We start from the raw sequence: 22,467 nt of genomic DNA, 5'->3' as shown, positions 1-22,467 counted from the left end.
CACATAAAACTGGGTGAAAAGAAAGACAGTTGACAGCTTCAGACAATCAACTAGATGATTAGAGGCAATGTAAAACAAATACATCCACCCATTGTACTATCTTGAACACTAGATGGCAGTATAACATAAAGCACAGCAGAAGAGTTTAATGATGCAAAATAATGATGCAAGTTGCAAGAGATATCGTTCCCTTCTTATTGAAAACTATTTTGTGTAATGTGAGTAATTTTTTGGATATGAAATACTATAACAGAAGAAGTGAAATAAAGACACTTAAATTTACCTTGTTTTTTTGGTTGGTGGGTCAGTCATGGGGTTTGAACTCAGGGCTTGGGAACTGTCTCTGAGGCTTTTGTGGTTTTTTTTTGCTCAAGGCTAGTGCTCTACCACTTTGAGCCTCAGCTTCACTTTCGGTTTTCTGGTGGTTAATCAGAGTTTCATGGACTTTTTCCTGCCCAGGCTGGCTTTGAACAGCGATCCTCAGATCGCAGACTCATGAACAGCTAGGATTACAGGTGTGAAGAATTACATGACTGAAGAATGTGAGTTGGGATATAATAAAAAGAATTAAGGAAACAACTGACAGTTTGAATAACCTGCTAGATAACAGCCCTACTCAGTACAAGGTTGAAAACCTATTCCTGACACCCATCACTTTTTACTGATTTTGACCTCAGAAAATACTTCGTCTCACACTAAAAGTGAGAAATATAAGATTCAATTTCCAAGAACACGTTTAAGATCTAATGTGTTACAATTCTGAAAACAATATAAAGTAATACGGAATATAGATTGAGGCATTACAATCCCTACTTTACCTGTTACCTTACTGGACAGCATGTTGTACTGTCTGAAAGTTAACATTACTATGTTTGGGTTTTCGGTCTTTCCACTCAATTTTTACATAAAATGTAAAATTATAAATAGAAAGCCAGATTTGCTGATTATATGCAGTTTTGACTAGTCAATGTCAATTAAAAACAAAACAAAACCCAATACATTAAAAAAACAAAAACAAAAACAAAACCTTCAGTGGCTGCAGCAGCTCACGAGGAGTGTTGGGGAGGAAACAGCCCGCGCTGAGGCTCGCGTGCCGGCAGCGCTCGTTCCGCTCCACCCAAACGCACGAGGTCAGCGTACGTTACTCACCGTTGCCTTGAGCCACCAGGGTCAACGGAAAGCTGGAGTCCCAGACCCTGCTCGCTGGACGCCATTCTGAACGCTCCTCAGGGACAGCTACCCAAGCAATCGTGGGCGTCCACGCGTCCCTGTTCCTGTCCCAGCACCGAAGGGGCCTGGGCAGCCGGACCCCAGCTCGCACCCTGCGGCCCTCGCAGTCTCTGCGGGTGCACCTTATCTACCTCATGTTCCCGGCGCATCTCCGCAGAGCCTCCAGAAGGTCTCCCCCGGTTGAACGTGGGGCTTTCCACAAACGCTTTCATATAACACCTCGGAGATGCTACCCGATCCACCAGGCCAAGTATCCCATCGGGGCACTGCCCAGGGTGTGCTGGGATGAAGGTTACCAGAAGGTTGTCAAACGAAGGATGGTGTGCAACCCAATGACGGTGAGGATCCCTCCTCCCAACAGAAAACGACTGCGCAACTTTTTCCTGTCCTCACCAGCCAGTAATGGCCCAGACCCATGTGCAAAGGAGCTGGCAGCTGATGCCAACGTAGAGAGGAAGAAGAGGACTGTGGAGGAAGAAGAACAAATATTTCTCGATGGTCAGAAAACCAAGAGAAGACGCAATGACAGTAGTGGTGGTGGACATTTGGCTGGTGATTCCCTTATGACCATTAGAGCCCCTGCTTCTCATACAACTAAGCCGGAGGCCCGGAAGAGAAGTCTCACCTCTGAGAGCTCAGATGACTCAGTATCAAACTCCAAAATAAGCACACACATAGCTGGCATCCTTAGCTTTGGTGACCGCAATGCCATCAGTAGTTCATACAGCTCGACCCTAGGCACCAGCATCTCACAGCTGTGCAAGAGGAATAGCTCCCCCTCCTCAAGGCCCCAGGTATTGGAGAGGCCAGCCAAAAAAGCAAGAGAAGAGGAGCTGTGCCAACCTTCCAGTTCTTCAGCTCCAGACACAGTGTCTGAAGACAAGGTGACAGACAAGCTGTCTCAGGGGAAAAAGGCCCCAGATACAGACACGAAGAAACAGCCAAACTCAGGGACTTTGTTGTCCATAACTGGGAGGTCTGGAACCCGCAAACGGAAGACTCAGCTGCTGCGCCCTAGGAGAGGGGTCCCCCTGACTTTGCCTCCAGCCCCCCAGGTTGGCTATACTGTCACTGCTGAAGATCTGGACCAGGAAAAGAGAGAAAGGTTGCAGAGGATTAACGAGGCCTTGGAGGATAAGGACAAAGACAAGGCCGTCTCTAGTTCTGTCATGGAGAAGCCACCCACCACTCAGCCTTCCCTCACATCTACCGTGCCTGATACAGGGCCTACTTTCTCGTCAGCCTCCCTCCCAGATCCAGATGCTCGCTTGCTGTTAGAGAGCTGGAAGAACATGCAGAATTGCAGACACACGCAGGTCTTCCCCAAACAAGCTGGAACAACCACTTCAGCCCTTGTGCCTACCAAGACTCCCAATCTTTCTCATGGCCCTATAGGCACTTCATTGCCTGGATTGCAACGGAACAACTCTTCGGATGCTCTCCTGGGGCCAGCACCTACATTCTCCAGGACCCAAGTCTTTGACATCAAGACACCTGCAGCCCCTCAGGCTGAGACACCAGCTATAGCCCAAGGACTCCCTGCCCCACTCCCCACTACTGACCCAGGGATGTTGTTTGTGGTGCCATGCCACCTGCCTTCCAACCCTTCATGCTCTGCAGCTCCTGACGTGTCTTCTGCCTACTACACATTCCAGATACTTTTCCTTTCTCCAAATAGAAGTGATAGTGGCAGTGCCTGCGTGCCTAGCCCCTCATCCACAATGGCATTGGCTTCCAGCTCCACCTTCCCCACCAAGACCAGCACTACCATCACTGGGGATTCCAAGCCTGTCATTGGCAGCATAGTGCCCTCTAACTCTGTGCCTTTGTCAACTCCCTTCTTCAAGCAGCCGACCTCTACGGCCACCACTGCCCCTGTCTTCACGGGCCTAGCTACTACTACCTCCACAGTGGCTTCTGTCACTACTACCAGTTCATCCACAGAATCAGCTTCCAAGCCCATATTTGGCTTTGGGGTAAATGGTGTGGCTAGCTCCAGTGTTTCCACTTCCAACTTGATCCCGTTTGGGGCTGCTCCTGCCTCTGTAAGTGGATTGCCCAAAAATGAGAACTCTGAATTCAACTTCCAGCAGCCTCTGCCTGTGTCTACCTTAGCAGCAGTCACCTCATTTGGCCAGCCCCTTTGCAGTGTTACTCTGATGACCAGCAGCAGCAGCAGCAACACTTGCACTACCACTACAATCACTAGCTGCAGTGGCTTCCCCACCTCACTCCCCACCACACTTGCTGCCACCACCAACCAGCAGTACTTGACCTTCCCTAACATTACCACCCCCACCTTCAACTTGCCTTTTGCCTCTAGTGCCAAGTGCACTCCCCAACCCTATCCAGGACCCAACACCCAGCCTGCATTTGGGGCCACACAGGAACAGCAGCAGCAGGCCACCGGCCCAGGCTTTGCCCCAAGCTCTGGCAACTCCTTCACTTTCGGAAACACTCTGGGCCCATCTGCAGCACCAGCATCAGCACAGACCCAGTTGGCTACGAGTGGCTCTGAACGGATTGCGTTTGCTGGTCAGAAAGGCACAGCCTCTGCTTTACACACCTCTGCCAGTATGCAGCCCACCTTTGGAGGCACTAGCACAGTTTCCTCTTTCAGGATAGTAGCGTCTGGCTTCCCAGCCCCCACCCAGACCTATACTAGGACTAGTAGTTCCACATTTGGCAGGTCCACTCCATCTCCTTTCACATTTGGGGACTCAGCAGCCCCAGCTGGCAGTTGGAACTTAGGGCTGGATGCGGCCACCCCAGGCAACAGCAATAACTCTGGAGCATTCAGCTTCAGAGCCAGACAGAGTAGGATCTCCACGCCCTTTGGGGGTGGGCGACTGCAGCCTCATCTTCGGAACGTCCTTAAACCCAACCAAGGATTCCTAGGCATCCAACCCTTTGGATCAGCAGCCCCTTCATTTGCCGGTGGTACAGGGTCCAAGAATCCAGGGCCTCGACAGATTCTACAGGCACGAAGGCAGCATTCTCGCAAGAAATAGCATGTTCCTGTCCTCCCTCCCTGCACCTCCTCACACAAATCTGGGCCTCACAACCTATCAGAACCTCTGTCCTTCAAGTTCCTTAAAAAACTAAGTCCAGATCTATAGCTTCAGCCATGTACTTCCTGGAGGAAGCAGGTACCTTGGTAAGTGGTAGGAGAAGCCCAAGTTGGTACCTTTACTCAGGTGAAACTGAAGATCTAAAGAACATCTGTCCACATCATCCACTTGTTCCCCAGACTTTTGTGTAGCATGGAACTAGTTTAGCCAGGCCCCTCCCATTCCAGAGAGCTGTCATTACTGACACATATGGGGTCTATCCCTGTGATCTCTAGTGTGCATTTAGTGGAATGGGGAAGTGGACCAACCCTAAGCTTTACCTGCTTGCTTGGTCTATAAGAACCCATCCTCTATCTCCTCAGGCATTCTCATGTCCTATTTTTGCTCCTTTATCCTCTTGAGTCATCTGTAGGATTTGTTCCTATGTGACCATGAATCTTGCCTTGCCTTACGAACCTCAGTGGTTCTGCTCCACCACCTCCTGCCCAGGCTCAGAGCCCTTGAATCCAGTAAAGAAACTCCCAGAGCTCTCAGGATACTGACTGCTCCTTCCATACCTGCCTCTCACCATGTCATGGCTCACATCTGCCTGTCCAATACTGCATATTTCCAGTCTAATCCTGTGCGACCGCCTGATGCTCATGTGTGCTGCCCTTCTGGGGGAAGAACTGAAGTGAACATAGGGAGGCATGTCCCCACTGTGGGCCTGTGTCTTGGCATTTAAGGCTGGAGCCCAGGGAAGAAAGACCTTCCCTGCATGGATGTTCTACCACAAACCCAAACTGACTGCATGGAAGCATCCCCAGTGTATATCAGGCAACTGGAGGAACTCAGACCTTAGTTTTTTGTTTTTTTTTCAAATTATTATCAAACTGATGTACAGAGAGGTTACAGTTTCATACGTAAGGCATTGGATACATTTCTTGTACTGTTTGTTACCTTGTCCTTAGTTTCTTGTTCCTCACAAGACCCTCTCCAGCCTTCTCCTTGTGCCTATGTTTTAAAAACAATCCAGTCCCAAACCTCATGGCCACACTGGCCTTTATTTTCATAAAATAAGTTTATTTAAGCTATGTTGTCTTTTACCTTCAAGTTTGGTTCACTAAAGTAAAGTATAAATGCTGGTGACTAGGAATTAGTTGTACACTGAATCCTGTTTGAAGAAGAGGCTCAGTGCTGCCCCTGCATTGTCCAGGGAGCTGAGTGCCTTCTGGACATGGAGAAAGGTAGTTCTTGTAACACTGTGGCATAGCTGTAACCAATTCTCAACAAAGATGACAGGCTGGATGTCAGTGAATGTGCAAGTGCTGTCTGTATTGAACGGGAATGGAAGGCGTTAGATGACCATAAATAAATCCTTGCCTTGTATACCCCGGTGAGTACTGCTCCACTTCTCCTGCCTAGGATGAATGTTTCATCTATAACCACTTCCCATTCAATCCCAATAACATGATGGCTACAGACTGTTAGGCTGGCAGAGCCAGGGAGAGACCGTCACTCTAGAAACAAGCTCCCAGCATACTTTATTTGAGTGAAGTTTGAGATTTTTAGTATGAAGGTTTTTCTCCTTGTATCATTAAAAACCAAAAAAACTGAAAGCCATGTGCTGATGGTTCATATAATTCTTGCTACTCATGAGTTGGGAGACCTGGAGGTTCACAGTTAAAAGGTCAGCCTGGGCAGAAAAGAAACACTATAAATTAATGAGCACAAATCAAGGCTGAAAAATGTGCTTCACGTGGTAGAAACCAACCTAGGATACTCCAAGACCCCCAAGTTCAGACCCCACAAGGAAGTGAGCATATAAGAGCAATTGGTCAAAAATCAAAGAAACTTCTTTTGGCAATAATGGGAACTGAATTCAGTCTGTGTTTTACTGGCAGGTGCTCCAGCACTTGGGCCCTATCCCTAGACCTCTCAAACTTCATAATACATTTCAATTCCTGGTCACAAATTAGGTAGGCAGCTCAGTTAATGCGGAGAAGCTCTCAATCCCAACTTAGCATCATCAGTTTGTTTAAATTCTGTGATCTGCTAAGTATTTTCCTACCTTTTTGTGATACTAGGCCCACCAAATGCAAATGGTGGGTGGATACCCCAAAAAGCAAAATTTGTAGCAAACCCTTTCAAACCAAAACAAGTACACAAGTGAAAACGTTATCAACTTTTGAAAGGCAAAAGTTGTCTGGCATTTTAGGAGAAATGAGTGAAGCATCTGTAATACATCGCTGAACTCTTCCCATCCTGAGAACTCGTGTTTTTTCCTCAGCAGTGGTCTTCTTGAAGATATATACTCAGAGCAACCAAGGGCCTAGTCTTCTCTAATTTTGGTGCATGGGAGAAATGGCAGGCTCTTAGGGTCTCTAATGATTTTGAACTGTGCCATTTTTGGAGTGGGATGCTATGTACAGTGTGACTGTTTTTCCTTCCTATATGAGTCAGCTTTCCATTACTATAACAAAAGGCCTGAGATAATTATCCTACAAAAGAAAAGTGTTTATTCAGTTCATGATCTTGGAGGTTCAAATACATTTTTAAAGTAGGTTCTTTGGATCAGTACCAGAGGTCCCAGGTTGGAATGGCAAGAACATATGACAAATCAAAATTACCCACCACAAAGCCAGAAAGTACAGAGGAAGGAGCCAGGGTTGCACAATCACACTTATGTCCCCTCCCCCTCAGGACCTTCCACTAGGCCCTATCACTGAAGGACACACCACCACCGAGTAGCACCACTCTGAGGACCGCAAGGACCTTTTTGAGGAACACTTGTCCACACCATTGCATACTTCAGTGCATCTATTGTTGGGTTTATTAGTCAGTGATGTGCCAGATTGTTCCATTAGACCTTCAGATCCCTGCATGGTATTTGAATCATGGACAGTGGTCAAGCTGAAGTTTCCCTGAAGATAATTACAGGAAGCTTATACTGCCTTATCTTTCCCATGTCATCTCCACTTTTTACTTTTAGGAAGTTCTGATAGAATTGTTTAAATTTTGCATATCGGGACAGATGGTCATCTTCATTTTTAAGAATAGTCACACATTATACAACCATATTTTATTTAACAACAGAGTGAATATGTGATGGCAATGCCATAAGATTATATGTCTAATACATATAGCTCTCTTGGTTTGTGTACTTTATGACACTTGTCCAGCAATGAAATTACCTAATGAAGAATTTTCTAGATAATATTCTTGTCATTAAATGATGTCTGGTTATTGATGGTTTGGATTCAGGATTCTGTGCTGATACTTGTTATTCCTTTGGCTTATAACATCCAGTCTCTTGCAAGAAGTCAATTACTAATCATATTACCATTCCCTTATACCTTGAGACATTTTCTTCATGCTACTGACAAGAATTTTCTTGTTGACTTTTTAAAAATAGCAGTTGGACTATAATGTATCTCTGTGTGGTTATCTGTCTGTCTGTCTCTGTGCGTGCTCTCTCTCGCTCTCTCTCTCTCTCTCTCTCTCTCTCTCTCTCTCTCTCCTGACTCTGATAGTACTAGGGCGGGCTGGGGATGTATGAAGAGGTTATCTCACCATTTCTATGATTTTGTTTCTAGACTCTCCTTGCTCATTTGCTGGTAGCCTAAAGTTTGCCAGAAGTGGGACTGTCAACTTAATCTAGAAAAACTGTGGGTGGTTTCTGCTCCTCTCCAAGTATCCATCCACATAGCTACCATCAAAGCCAAGAAGTTTCAGCACTCAGCTCCATCTGACCAAGTCTCATGCAGCAACGTTCTGAAAATGTCATTGACTGAGCTAGGAAGGGTGTTGGGAGCAGTCCTGTGTTCCACCTTCCCTGTCCTAACCTGAAGGTAGGATCATTTCACAAATAAATTTCCCCAATTTCTTTCTTTTTACAAAAGGTGTTCCGTTTTTAATTTCATAAAATGTTTGGTTTTAACAACTTTGTATAGTTTTAATCCATTTTTGCACAAAGGAATTGTTCATCTCTTCCTGCTGTTGTTACTAAAAAAAAACCTCTTATTCTTTTTGTTTAATGTTTACCACAGATTCTTTTCAAGATCTAGCCTGTTGTACTCCTTTGTTTTACAATGCAAAGGTGCAAAAAAACCAGCTCTGCAAATGCATGTTAAACCTGTGTGCACCTTAACTGGCTTTCCCTCTTCCGTGGCCTTTATAAAGCCAGAATCCCTGTCTGCATCTATACACTGGCATCAGTTCCATAAGCTTCAGTCTTCCCTTTTACCTGGTCAAAAATTCCCATAAGTGGGGCTAGGAATGTGGCTTAATGTTAAGAGTGCCTAGCATGCATGAAGCCCTGGGTTCAATTCCTCAGTACCACATAAACAGAAAAGGCCAGAAGTGGCACTGTGGCTCAAGTGGTAGAGTCTAGACTTGGGCAAAAGAAGCTCAGGAACAGAGCCCAGGCCCTGAACTCAAGCACCAGGACAAGCAAAAAAACAACAAAAATTCCCATCAGTGGATGTGGGAACTACAGCATTATCTATAGAAGACTCTTTTAAAAGCCACAGTTAGTGAATACTACCCACAATTCTAGCAACTCAGGAGGCTGAGATACGAGGATCATGGCTCAAACAGACCCTGGGTAGACAAATTCATTCCGTTAGACTTTTATCTCTAATTAATCACAAAGAAGCCAGAAGTGGAGCCGTGGATCAAGTGGTAGAGCACCAATCTTGAGCAAAAAGCTGAGTCAGCTTCAAGGTCCTGATCTGAAACCCAATATTGGCACCAAAAAAATACAAATGAATAAATAAATGAAAGATTTCAGGTATGATTTGCTTTAATTCCATTTACAGTGACAAGAGATTATAGCAAAACATTTTTTCTTTTATTCTTTTTTTATAGAGTTTTCATTTCTTTGAAGTTCATTCTGGAGTTGTGTTCTTTTGGTAGTTGGTAGTGTCACATTTGCTCAATATTTTCATGTAACTTCAATTCTTGTCACTGTTTTACATTTGAAGAAGCAGTCATCTCTTTCAGTCTTTACTATCTTTGGAAGATTAACATCTTCACTAGACTGCCTACATAGGGATTCTGAGAATCTTTCAAAACCTTTCAACAAATATTCCCACTTCACACCTCTTCTTACGTGTAGGAAAAGAATCAGTATGGTTATAAACTTCTTTCTATCCTGAAAAGCCAGACTGAAAGCTGTAAGCTTCCCATTTCTTTTCCCTACCCGGTTCCCTAAAATGTTAAAACTTGTGAAGTCATCAGCCTGAATGAGAACCTGGCATTTGTTATTGTGTCTGTGTGGCACTTTGGACAAGCTATAGTGGTACCAGTGAACCATATGGAGAATTTAGGGAGCCTGTGGCCCCCTGTTATGTCCTATGCACAATCCCTAGAGCAGTTAGGTTCTGGAAGCTATCTTCCTGCTCTTAGTGGTTCTGACTCCCCTCAGTTTACATGGAGAATTGAGAAAGAATATGGACTTGTTGATTAGCACTGCTCATGGATAGAGAGGCTGGGGTAATGACTCACTGTAGAGCACTTGTGACATATTCAAAGTTTTTTCCACATGGTTTGTAACCCAAGTACAGTCAATGCAAAAACATTAATGTTTAAAAATCAAATGGAGCTGCCATGTCGCAGCAGCTGTAAGGACTCATATCCAGTGTCAGGGAAACAGGACAGTGTTGCTAGGCCTCTCAGTGTTGAGCATTAGGTGATACTTCTTGCCATGGAGACAGAGCATGACAAGGGCTTGGCCCGTGTTTTATCAGAACATAGCAGCACATCAGCAAACCTTCTTACATTGACTCACTTCTAGCTCAGTTGACCACAATCAAGTGAAATCTAGAGCCACAGACCCAACATGCTAAGTATGATTTCTGTGGACATGCCTCATGGGCAGCTACCTAGGCCAGCTTGTCCAGCCACAGCTGATCCCAGTCTCTATCCCCTAAGAGGGGAGGCCTGGTGTTCAGGAGAAGCCAGGATGCCATGCTCCTGCACATTCCCTGAGGCCATTACAGACCTTGCAGATCCAGCATGTCTACTGCATACTCCTCTCTGATCTTAGAACCTCTAAAGGTTCCCCCTTTCCTTCATGTCAGACATGATGACACCTAGAAGACAATATCCAATCCACTAGGACCAGTATCTTCTTGGGTCACTGCCCAAGATGTGCTGGGATGAATAAGGTCACAAAAAGGTTGTCATAGGATGGTATACAACCCAGGGACAGTGGGATCTCTCCTCCCAGCAAAAAACTAATGTACTGTGCAGTCTAAGCACCAGATCAGAAGAGCAACAATCGTCCACCACAGGAAGTTATGACCCAGGTGCATGTGCAAAGGAGCCCCATCCAATACCCTCACAGAATGGAAGAAGAACACCTAGGAGGAAAAGCAAACCTTCCTTGATGGTGACGAAACCAAGAGAAGACACAATGGCACCAGAGGCAGAGGACATTTGGCTGGTCAATCCCTAGTGGCCAACAGAGCCCCTGCTTCTCATTCACCTAAGTCATACACAGCTGACATTCTTAGGTTTCAGTGACCGCAATGTCATCACTAGTTCATACAGCTCTACCCTAGGCATCAGCATCTCACAGATGTGCAAGAGGAATAGCCCTACTTCCTCCAGGACCCAGACGCTAGAAAGGCCACCCCCCTCCTAAAAAAAAGAGAAGAGAAACTGTGTCTTCCTTCAAAATTTCAACTTCAGAGAAGGTTTCTGAAGACAAGGTGCGAGATAAGGTGTTCCAGGAAGAAGAGGTCCCAGATATAGACAAGCCGAAGCAGCTATCCACAACAGGAAGGTATGGGACCCATATGCAAAAGGCTGCACCCCATGAGAAGGGTCTGCCTGACCACGCCTCCAGCTCCCCAGCTTGGCTATACTGTCACTGCTAAAGATATGCACCAAGAAAAGAGAGAAAGGCTGCAGAGGCTTAAAGAGACCTTACAGGACAAGGGCAAGGCCATCTCCAGTTCTGTCACTGAGAAGGCACCTACCACTCAGCCTTCTCTCACATTCACCATGTGTACTACCAGCAGTACTTGACCTTTCCTAACACCACCTCCATCATCTTCAACTTTTCTTAACCAGTGGTGCCCAGTCCACTCTTGGGCCCTACTTTCTTGCTGGCTTCCCTCCCAGATCCATGCACTAAACTGCTGTTGGCAAGCTGGAAAATCATGTAGAATCACAGAGATATGCAGGTCTTCCCAAAACCAGCTGGAGTAGCCACCACTTCAGTCTCCAAACCTACCAAGACACCCAGCCTTTCTCATGGCTTTGTAGGCACTTATTGCCTGGACTGCAACAGAACAACTCTTCTCATGCTTTTCTGGGACCAGCACCTACATTCTCTAGGACCCAAGTCATTGATACCAAAACACCTGAAGCCCCTAAGGCTGAGTCAGCAGCTATAGCCCAAAGACTCCCTGCCCTACTCCCCACTCCCAACCTAATGATGCTGTTTGTGATGCTATACCACCTGCCTTCCAACCTTTCATGCTCTGCAGCTCCTGACCTGTCACATGTCTTCTGCCTGTCCCACATTCCAGATCCCTTATCTGTCCTCACATAAAAGTGATAGCAGCAGTGCCTTGGTGCCTAGCCTCTCATCCACAATGGCAACCACTGCTACCTGTATTCTCCCCACCATGGCCACCCCAGGGTCCTTGGCAACATATGGCCACATAGCTCTGTGACCTTGTCAACAACCTTCTTCTCCAAGCAACCAATTGCTCCAGTTAAGGCTCTGTGTGTTATACTTTTTCTGGCCACTGCTCCATCTATAGTAGTTTTTGTCACCACTGCCAGTTCATCTACTGACACAGCTTCCAAGCCTGCTATTTGGCTTTGGAGTGAATGTTGTGGCCATTACCATAACTTCTTCTTCCTAGACTCTCCCCTCTGGTGCTCTGGCTTTTCTTATATTCCATTTTAGCAATGGTCCTCAGCAGCAGCCACAGACTGGGCTTCCAAGCCTGCATTTGGCTCTGGGGTGAATGCTATGGTTAGTGCTACCATTTCCTTCTCTCAGGCACTCCTGTGTAGGGCTCCCCCAGCCTCTTATTACAGTTCAGTGAGCCTACAGACCTGAAGCCCTCAGCAGCAGCCACCTCTTCTAGCCAGCACTTCCCCAGTGTCAATCCTATGGCCAATAGTAGCAACAAAACCACCTGCAGTGTTTTCCCAAGCCCATTCCCAACCATTCCTGCTGCCAACGCCCAACAACAGTACATGGCCTTCTCTAACACCACCATCCCTATCGTCAACTTTCCCTGTAACTCTGATGCCCTGTCCATTCTGCAGGCCTGTGCAGGAGCCCACACTCAGCCATTTAGGACCATATAGGGACACCAGTATCAGGCCCAGAGCTCTGGCAGCGCCTTGATTTTTGGAAATGTTCCAGAAGGCACAGTTCTCTACCTTCCACACCTCTGCCAGTCAGCATTTCACCTTCAGAGGCACCAGCATGATTTCTTCCTTCAAGTCAGGCTCCTCTGGCTTCCAGATCTCACACAGATAACTGGCATGGAGACTAGTAGTTGCATATTGGCAGGTCCACTCACCCTTTCCCATTTGAGAGCTCAGCAGCCCCAGCTGGCAGTTGGAACTGTGGGCTGGGTGTGGCCATCCCAAGCACCAGCAGTGCATTTGGAGCATTCAGCTTCTGGGCCAGACATAGTGCGATGGTAGGCACCTGTACATCCTGTGTTGGTAGTGGGCAGCAGTCTTGCCTTCCCAATGTCGTCAGATATAATCAAAGCTTCCCAGGTGCCCAACCTTTTGGATGTGGCCTCTTCATTTGACAGTGGACCAGGTTTCAAGACCTCAGATACGAGACAGATACCAGAGGCCCAAAAGGAAGCACAGCCACAAGAAGTAGATCCCGTTTCTGCCCCTCTCCCTACACACCCTTTGCACAAATCTGGACCCAGCACCTGCCAGAGACTAAGTTCCATGAAGCAAACCAAGCCCCAGCTTCAGTGGTGTCCCTCTTAGAGGAAGCAGTAGCCTTGGTGAAGAGCAGGAGGTGGCAGTGACAGAAGCTCAAGCCTGGTACTTTTACTCAAACAGTCGTTTGGTTCCTCAGGGATTCTCTTGCCCCAATTTTGCTCCTTTATCCTCTTGAGTAACCTGTGGGATTTGTTCCTTATTATATGACCTTGAATCTTGTTTTGCCATACAGACCCCAGTGGATATGGCTCTACTCCCCTGCCCAGGCTCAGAGCCCTCAACTTCAGTAAAGAAGCTCCTAGAGTACGCAGGACGCTGACCACTCCTTCCAGTGTCTCCTTCCACACCCACCCACCACACATCACCCCATAGGTCACGTATCCCTCTCTAGACCACACATTTCCAGCTTCATCCCTGTGCTACTGCCTGATGCTCATGTGTGCTGTTCTTTGATGGATCTTCTGGAGGAAGGCCTGAAGTGGACATGTGGAGACACACTGCCACTGTGGCCTTAACTATCTTCAATCTTCCAGGCCTGGCTAAATCAAGGTAGAAACTGATACTGCTTTGTGACCACAGTTCTGAGACCTAGGCCCCAGGCATTTTGATATTTAAGGACTGGCAGCCCTAGGAAAGCAAAGGCCACCTCTGCATGGATGCTCTCCCACACACCCATCCTGGCTGCAGGGGAACATCCAAAGTGCATATCAGGAGCCTGGAGGAATGCAGATCTTAGTGACTTGTCCCCAACAGGACCCTCTCCAGAAACCATGCTGCCCCAAACCTCCCTGCCATACTGGCCTCTTTGGTAGAAGTAGAGCGTATATATCTACAGTTTTTAAATTTTGAAATATTTTTTTCACAAAATAGAATTGTGTTTTCCTATTTCGGCTGTGTTGTCTGTTACCTTTCCTCAAGTATAGTTCACTGAAGTGGTTAAGTATAAATGCTGGTGACTAGAAATTAGTTGTATAGTTAATTTTGTCTTCCTAAAGGAGAGGCTCAGTGCTGCCCTGAATTGTCTGAGGGTCTGAGCACCTTCTGAGTGCAGCCATATCTCCTGTGGCAGGGCACTGCCCTCCTGTTCCCAGGAGCTGCTTTCTGACTGGCTGGACTTGGCCATATGGAGCTGAGGGAAGAGTCTGGACCCCAAGCCCCAAACCCTGTCAACATCAGAAGGTAGCAGTAGATTCTGTGCTAAATAGGCTCTTCTGGAAAGAACAGAGTTAGAGAGACTGGCATAAGGCGGAGAACCTCTCTATGTAGAGTTGAAAATAAAAAGGTGTTTTGTTCCTTTTAGCCTATTTTGAAAAACAGAAGAATGGTATTTGTTCAATCCCCTGAGAAAATAGTATTTTTAAGTTCTGCCTAATTTTTATTTTTATAGGGTTTTCACATTAAGCTGCCAATGACAGATAATAAAAGTAGCTCAATGTCAACAAATTAAATTTTATAATCATACTTGAACATAAGGCTAATAACAGACAAGACACTTTAGAAAAAGAATCAAATGGAAGCACTGTAATCTGCCAAATGTCAGTACCTTTAGTAATGAAGAGAGGGTAGCACTAGATAGGTTATATAATTTCAGAATTGAAAGCCGTAACATAACCCAAAGACATGATATAGGACAAGAAAAGGTGGGAGAGTGGGCTATCCTTAGCTGATCAGTATGTTAGTATGGTTGCTGATATTACCTGTTAACTTAGCATCAAATACTAGTCAGTACTAGACAAGAACAAGATTTAACTCATCCAGTAAGACCAACAGAAAAAAACTCCATGAAAGTGCTACATCCATTACCCCGATTCAGGATGTCAGTGTATCAAACATACCTGTATGCTGCCAAATTCAACGTTCTCATAATGAAAATGTGCACATTCCGCCATCTTTGGAAAGTGACCCTTCGTGAATGGCAACCTGAAGTACATGAAAATAAATATGAAACCATAAAGTACAATATTCAAAATTACTACATCTAGGGAAAAATGTAATATTAAGAGGTCATGCAAACAAACAATTTACTAACAAGATATAGTATATTCATAAACTGCTTTGTTAAAATGACAACTCTTCTGTACAATTAAAGATAATGAAATGAAAAAAACTAAGTGCATGCATATAAGCCATAACATCCACATAACACTATTCAGAAATATATACTTTAAATGTATATTGCATTAAGGACACAGAGCTAACAAAAAATGAAAAAAAGAAACCATCACTATACTTTCCTATTCTTGCCCTGAGTCAATGCCCACAGAAAAACTTTTATACTTTTGGCAAATGCTCTCAATACCAATGGTGACCCTCCAGCTTCTAACCAGAAGCAGTATTCACAAAACCAAGTACAAAACAGGATATTACCTGTGAATGTTGTCACAGCCCATCAGTCCTGGTGTGGTGGACCTGGATACAGAATGGACATTTTTATCCTCCTCTTTCCTCTACTTACAAATGAAGAATAGCTATCTATCTAACCTTTCTTTACGAAGTGAAAAGATGGTTTCCCTAAAATCACATGGGAAAATTTAGGCATTTGTTGCACGCACTTAACAGACAACTTAGTATCTACTTCAAGCTTCTCAAAAACAAACCTGGCATCTAACAATCCCATAACTTAATTAACAAAGCTAATTTTTCTAAATGAATAAAAGCATACATTGCAGGTACCAAAAGGACACACATGCTTGGATTATTCCTGTTCAACAAATGCAAACTAACAGACACTGACATTTCAAAATAAAAAATAAAGTATATTTTTTAGAAAGGTAGATAGGATCTGCAGGCTTGGTCCATTAATTGTTGAGTCTTTATTTATTTATTTATTTATTTATTCATTCATTCATTCATTCATTTATTTATTTTGGCCAGTCCTGGGCCTTGGACTCAGGGCCTGAGCACTGTCCCTGGCTTCCTTTTTGCTCAAGGCTAGCACTCTGCCACGTGAGCCACAGTGCCACTTCTGGCCGTTTTCTGTATATGTGGTGCTGGGGAATCGAACCCAGGGCCTCATGTATGGGAGGCAAAGTACTCTTGCCACTAGGCCATATCCCCAGCTCCTTGAGTCATAATTTAAGTCTTAAGGGTATAATTTACTGTATTTCTGGGAAGAGCTTATTTGGTAAGCAAACACACACAGACACACAGACACAGACACAGACACACACACACACACACACACACACACCACAAACTCGTTCAAGAGGTAAAACAATTTCCATTTGCAAAAACTCATTTAGAAAAAATTATCCTTACTTTTTCACATGTTTATTAACCTTCATACTCGCAGTATTGCTACATGTCTTAAGAGTAAGATCTCCAGGAATCTCTGGGACATCTGCTCCTCTTGCCTTAAAAAACAAAGAAGAGATATATGATGACCATTAGTACTAATATTTCTTTAAAAACCAGATTACTGTGAACTTTCCTGGTTTTTCCAACTTTGTGCCAATAGCAAAACATTTCCATTTAATAATTTCTCCTTAAAACTGTGACATTCAAGTTTGAATTAAGAATAAGTACAAATACTGGCCTAATTTAAATATCTGGCTTTACCATATAAGAAAAAAGTTTCTGTAAAAATAAGAATTTTTCTTGTTTTGGAATCAAATTTTAAAATCAGTGTTACGAGTCTCAGAATAAACTTAAATCTCTCCTGATAGTTGTTGGAGCAGTTGAAATTCTTGAAAGAAGCAGCTGAAAGACTTGTCTTGACCATAATAAAAATCATTCATCATCCAGTGCCAAAGGGTTACATCCTCTTTCACGGAAGTATTTTTGGAAGTATAGAGGCACTATTTTTACAGTCTGCATTTCAATTTCATTGAATATATGTTCTAATCCCGTAGTTTTCACTTTCCACCCAAAATTGGAAAGAGAAAAAATATGACAGATATTTCACATATTTTGGTATTACAAATACCAAAAGATGAAGCTGGGTGCTGGTGGCTCACACCCGTAATTCTAGTTACTCAGGACACTGAGATCTGAGGATCTCAGTTCAGCGCCAACAAAAAGTATTTACAAGACTCCATCTCCAATTACCAGCAAAAAAAATAATAAAAATTAAAACTGGACTAGAGGTGTGGTTTAAGTTGTAGAGCACCAGCAGTGTGAAATATTCAGTGAAATTGTAAATAACTGAGTTTGAGTTCTGATACCAGTTTAACAACAACAACAAAAAAAGATGGAGACAACAGCACCCTAGAAGATAATGAGGGTAAAATATGACCATACATACAAAATTTTGGATTAATGATAATATCCTAGATGAAAATTGTATAACTTCTTTTTTTTTTAAGCTTTATTCTGTCTTTTTTTTGCCAGCCCTGGGCTTGAACTCAGGGCCTGAGCACTGTCCCTGGCTTCATTTTGCTCAAGGCTAGCACTCTGCCACTTGAGCCACAGCGCCACTCACTTCTGGCCGTTTTCTATATGTGTGGTGCTGAGGAATCAAACCCAGGGCTTCATGTATGCGAGGCAAGCACCCTTGCCACTAGACCATATTCCCAGCTCCGAAAATTTTATAACTTCTGAGTAAGTGAACAATATATTTCTAAAGAAACATAAAATAATGGTTATTTTCCTCAAATCACTCAGCTGAAAAGACTTTTTCAAGTAATACTCTGTAATGACGAGGATCATCTGTGTTGCTAGGGGGACCATAGCCAAAGACCTTTTCATTTTTGATGATGTATGTTTGTACACTAAAGCTTATCAGACACAAAAGGTTGGCTGACCTTAAATTCCTATTAAATTTTAAATAGTTTTTCAGTATTCTGTAAATTACAAGATTTGAATTAAAATGATAAAAAAATTTAAAAGGCTCCACTGTATTGGATAGTGAAAATGTCACTTGATAGACTGATAGATCATTGCAAAACGATTGGGACAGGCCATAGTTTCTAATAAACAGGTAAACTAGAATGAGAAACTACCCAGACCATTATCCCCCAGCAGGAAGCACATTGTGTAAGGAACAGATACATGTGCAACTGAAACTGACTGCCACCTTAGGTGAAATATGTCACTTGGGCAGAGACAGATGCACAGATGACAGGGAAACCTCTGCCTAAAAGGTAAATGATAATAATGAACCAGAAAGCTTCAGAGGACTGGAGAAGGCACAATTGCTCCACTAGTTCAACCCATTGGCAATACACTATTTTCCTTAGCCTAGCAACAATCTAAGCACAATCCTCGCTGCTCAGCATGTTTTGTGAACTAATACAAACAAACATTCTTACATGGCCTTACTCTTTTAAGATTAAATGAATAGAATTAAAAGAAAATATAGTACACTATTACTCAACCACCTAACAAACTAATAATCTCATGTATGGTTGGTTTTTTTTTTTTTTTTGCAGTCCTGGACCTTGGACCCAGGGCCTGAGCACTGTCCCTGACTCTTTTTTGCTCAAGGCTAACATTCTGCCACTTGAGCCACAGTGCCACTTCTGGCCGTTTTCTGTATGTATGGTGCTGGGGAATCGAACCCAGGGCTTCATGTATATGAGGCAAGCACTCTTGCCACTACGCCATATTCCCAGCCCTCATCTGTATTTATTTATTTATTTATTTATTTATTTATTTTGCCAGTCCTGGGGCTTGGACTCAGGGCCTGAGCACTGTCCCTGGCTTCTTTTTGCTCAAGGCTAGCACTCTGCCACTTGAGCCACAGCGCCACTTCTGGCCATTTTCTGTATATGTGGTGCTGGGGAAGTGAACCCAGGGCCTCATGTATGGGAGGCAAAGTACTCTTGCCACTAGGCCATATCCCCAGCCCTGTATATTTTTTTTAAATATAAAACTCTTTAAGTTACTACTGAAAATATGTAGCTTGAGTCACTTTATGCTGTTGTTCCTAATCAAAGATTAAGCAAATTTTCTTTTCAAAAATAGTTCATTAAGTGAAATTCATTCATAGAAAATACATAATTTTGCCTATTTACTCATATTAGTATCATTGCTTAATTATGCTTCCAAAATGTAATTTATAACATCAACTACACAGAAATGGCATCATTCATCAATAGGGAAAAAAAATAGAAGTTTATCAACACCAGGCATGGTAGTACCTGCCTGTAGTCTCAGCACTGAAGAGGCAGAGACAGGACTATAAATTTAAGGCCATTCGAGGCTATAAATTGCAAGGCCTGTTTACGAAAAATGTGCTCAAAAAAGATTTAATAGATTGTTTTTGTTTTTGAAACAGTTTCTCCCTCCTTATGAAATCCAGGCTGGCTTCAAACTTGTAATTCCAAACTTTTCGAAGTCTCAGCCTCTGAAGTGGAGATTAGAGATATAAAACACCAGCCCTGGAATACTTCTTCTTTTCACTATGTAATTCAAACTAAAGTGTTCATTGCCACTTACATAGATGCCATTGTCAAAGTCCAATTCAAACCTACTTATTCCATTTAAACCTATGCCAATAACTCCGATAAATACCAGGAATTTCCTATATCTTTCACAGGATCCATCCTTTACAATGCATCTTATCTTTTCATTCATTTCTGACTGCAAATTGTCTTGTCTTGTTCTCTAAAGTCTTTTTATTCATTAAGGGGATAAATTCCTTGAGCAAGAGCCAATGAAATATGTAGACACATTTATTTGTATCTTATACCCCAAATGCCATAATTACCCTAAAACAGTCAAAGAAATAAAAAAAAAACTGTAGTTACCCTAAAAATCAGTTTTTATGAAATTTATAACTAAAAATATAATTCTTTGTTATCAATAACACCATTTCTTATGTAATTGTACCATACTCTTTTTTAAATGTCATTCTACAGTTTGCCATAATTTTATTATAACTTAATATTGAAAGTACATAAGATATAAAAGTAAGCAGAGTATTGGTTTTTTTCTTCAGATGGATTTCAAAATTCTTGACGTTTGCTATCTTCTACTGACTTATTGGAAGGATAATAGACTTTGAATGAAAATCTACTTTTTGGAAAAGAGCCAGGGTTTATGCAGAGACACTCAGTATTAGTTATAGTGAAAGGGTCGTATTTGTCTGCGATGATCAGTAGATCAGGCACAGGATACACTCTCAGTGCATAGTCATGCCCCCAGTATACTGGGCAGACGTACAGAGGCAGGGGAGTCAGATGTCCTTAGGATAAGAAAGTCTCCACAAAATGATTTGGAATATCCAATTGCTACTAGGAAAACGGACACAGTTTCTGCACATTTTATTCACTAAGTCTTCACGAAAAATAATCATTTCTTGTGTACAGTATTGAATTCTGCAAGGATTAGTGGTAGAAACTGAAAATGGAACCCTTTGTCTGAACTCACGAATGATGCTTTCAGCAAGTGGTGGCCTTGGTAAGACTGACCCAAATCCAGGATCCTTTGGGCCAGGTACAAACACAAAACGACTACTTTGGTGAATATTTGGGTATTCACATATTATATCTGCCAAAGTGTTCAGGGAATCTTTCAAAGCTTGAACTTGCTAAATGATCCTTCAGAAAACCTGACCTTATTGACACCATTACCTACTATGGGGGAGATTGAGTATCCATTTATCGCAGTGACACAATCACTGAGAGTATCGTTGATCTTTATCTTGGCAACTCTTACAACACTATTTCTTCACCTTCCATTTATAGGTAGGAAAGTAAAAGAGCTTAAAACAATTTCATACTTTTAACAGGCATATGTATTTTGCAGGCATATTTTACATGATGTATTTTATTCTTGAATTTTATATTTTATATGCATAAAGATATAAAGGCAAAGAAAGTTATATTTCTCTAACACAGAATATGCCAAGATTTTTAATAGTTAACCTTGAAATGTATAAGCCTGGAAGCTGAAGAACTTGCTTCTTGCTGGAATCTGTTTATGTCTTATCCTCTAAAGGATTACATGCTGAAGGCTGAAGGTTTGGTTCCTACCATAACAATACTGAGAGGTGCTGAAACCTTCAGAGATGATGCTTAGTGAGAAAGGACCAAGATACTTCCATACCACCTCAAGAAAAGATGAAGGCTCTGTGACAAGGGTGAGTCAAGTCCCATGAGAATGGGTAATTATAAAGCAAGTTTCATCCACCCAGAGTGGCTGCCTGAGAGAAGATATTTCAGCCTCCAAAATCATATGACAAAATAAATCTTTTTCCATCCAGTATTTTGCTTTTTGTTTTTTATATAAAGTCTTTCTATTTAGTTCAGGCTGGTCTGGATCTCAGGAGTCTTATAAAGCAATACTAACAGAGACAATATGATACTGAAGTAAGGATAAATAAGCCCTACAAATACTCTTGTACAGGGGGATATATAAATTATAGGTAAATTGAATGAATTATAAGTTATGGCATATTTAGTCAAATGAATTCTGGTGCTTAGAAAATAGCTAATTAGTAACGTATCGAAAATGAATAAATATGTTATCATACTATGTGAACAGGTACCCAGAGGAAAGGAAATATTGCTAATTTCCTACATTACAATGAGGCCTATGAATAGGAAAAATTATTCATAGAAAAGGTACTGGTGTTAAATCTGACCTGTTTAAATACAGAATAACCTAAGTGCTAAATAATGTTGTATACCTTAGTGTTGGGAGCTTCACAGACATATACAAGACATCAAAAGTAGAATATGGACTGGAATCCGGGAAAACAAATTTTTCTTCCTTTTATTTGTTTTTCTACGGGTTTTTGGCACAGAGGGAAAACTGACCAGCATAGTAAGACTGACACTCCAAATAGCAATATCAAGTATCACTGGACAAAAGGACCAGTCTTCCCTTGAGGGACGAGGTAACAAACAGTACAAAAAATGTATCCAATGCCTAACGTAGGAAACTGTAACCTCTCTGTACATCAGTTTGATAATAAAAATTAAAAAAACAAAACAAAACCTGCCACTGGACTTAGGGCTGGGCTTTAACGGAAAACCAAGCACCAGAGGAATGAAGTGAATTAAAATACTTACATACAAAGTAACCTCATAATATCTGCCATTCTAACTCCAAGCAATTTAGGTAAAGCAGCATAACCAAGAGGAAAGCAAGATATCCAAGAAGACATCAATGAAAAGAATGAAACTTTAAATACTTCAATGAAGGAAATGTAAAACAAATTCAATAAGAAGACAGAAACGATGAAAACTTCAATAAAGGACATCAAAATCAACATCAGCAAAGAACTTGGATGCCTGGAAGGTTCTATCTCCTTATTACAATGCACAGCTGAAAGCATAGTTAATAGAACAAATAAAGC

General features: G+C 42.7%; 2 protein-coding genes across 3 annotated transcripts in view; one reads left to right on the top strand and one right to left on the bottom strand.

The window, feature by feature from the left end:
- Nucleotides 1-22,467, bottom strand: part of Arhgap32 (Rho GTPase activating protein 32) — a 136,408-nt gene that overhangs the window by 92,473 nt on the left and 21,468 nt on the right. The window contains exons 3-5 of one of the 2 annotated variants that reach the window (XM_048343646.1): nucleotides 16,482-16,576; nucleotides 15,591-15,632; nucleotides 15,059-15,143 (exon numbers count right to left, since the gene is read on the bottom strand). In XM_048343646.1, the coding sequence (XP_048199603.1) occupies nucleotides 15,059-15,143; nucleotides 15,591-15,632; nucleotides 16,482-16,576 (222 nt within the window). The remainder of the gene's footprint in view (nucleotides 1-15,058; nucleotides 15,144-15,590; nucleotides 15,633-16,481; nucleotides 16,577-22,467) is intronic. The other variant, XM_048343647.1, reaches the window with a different exon arrangement.
- LOC125349476 (nuclear envelope pore membrane protein POM 121-like) lies at nucleotides 1,115-4,830 on the top strand. The gene has a single exon (XM_048343649.1). It carries the CDS (start codon nucleotides 1,365-1,367, stop codon nucleotides 4,239-4,241), a length of 2,877 nt encoding a protein of 958 aa, XP_048199606.1. The 5' UTR covers nucleotides 1,115-1,364; the 3' UTR covers nucleotides 4,242-4,830.

This window comes from Perognathus longimembris, chromosome 3 (genome assembly GCF_023159225.1).
Source record: "Perognathus longimembris pacificus isolate PPM17 chromosome 3, ASM2315922v1, whole genome shotgun sequence".
NCBI lineage: Eukaryota > Metazoa > Chordata > Mammalia > Rodentia > Heteromyidae > Perognathus > Perognathus longimembris.
Note: the sequence above shows the minus strand (reverse complement) of the source record. Positions and strands in the feature narration are given on the sequence as shown.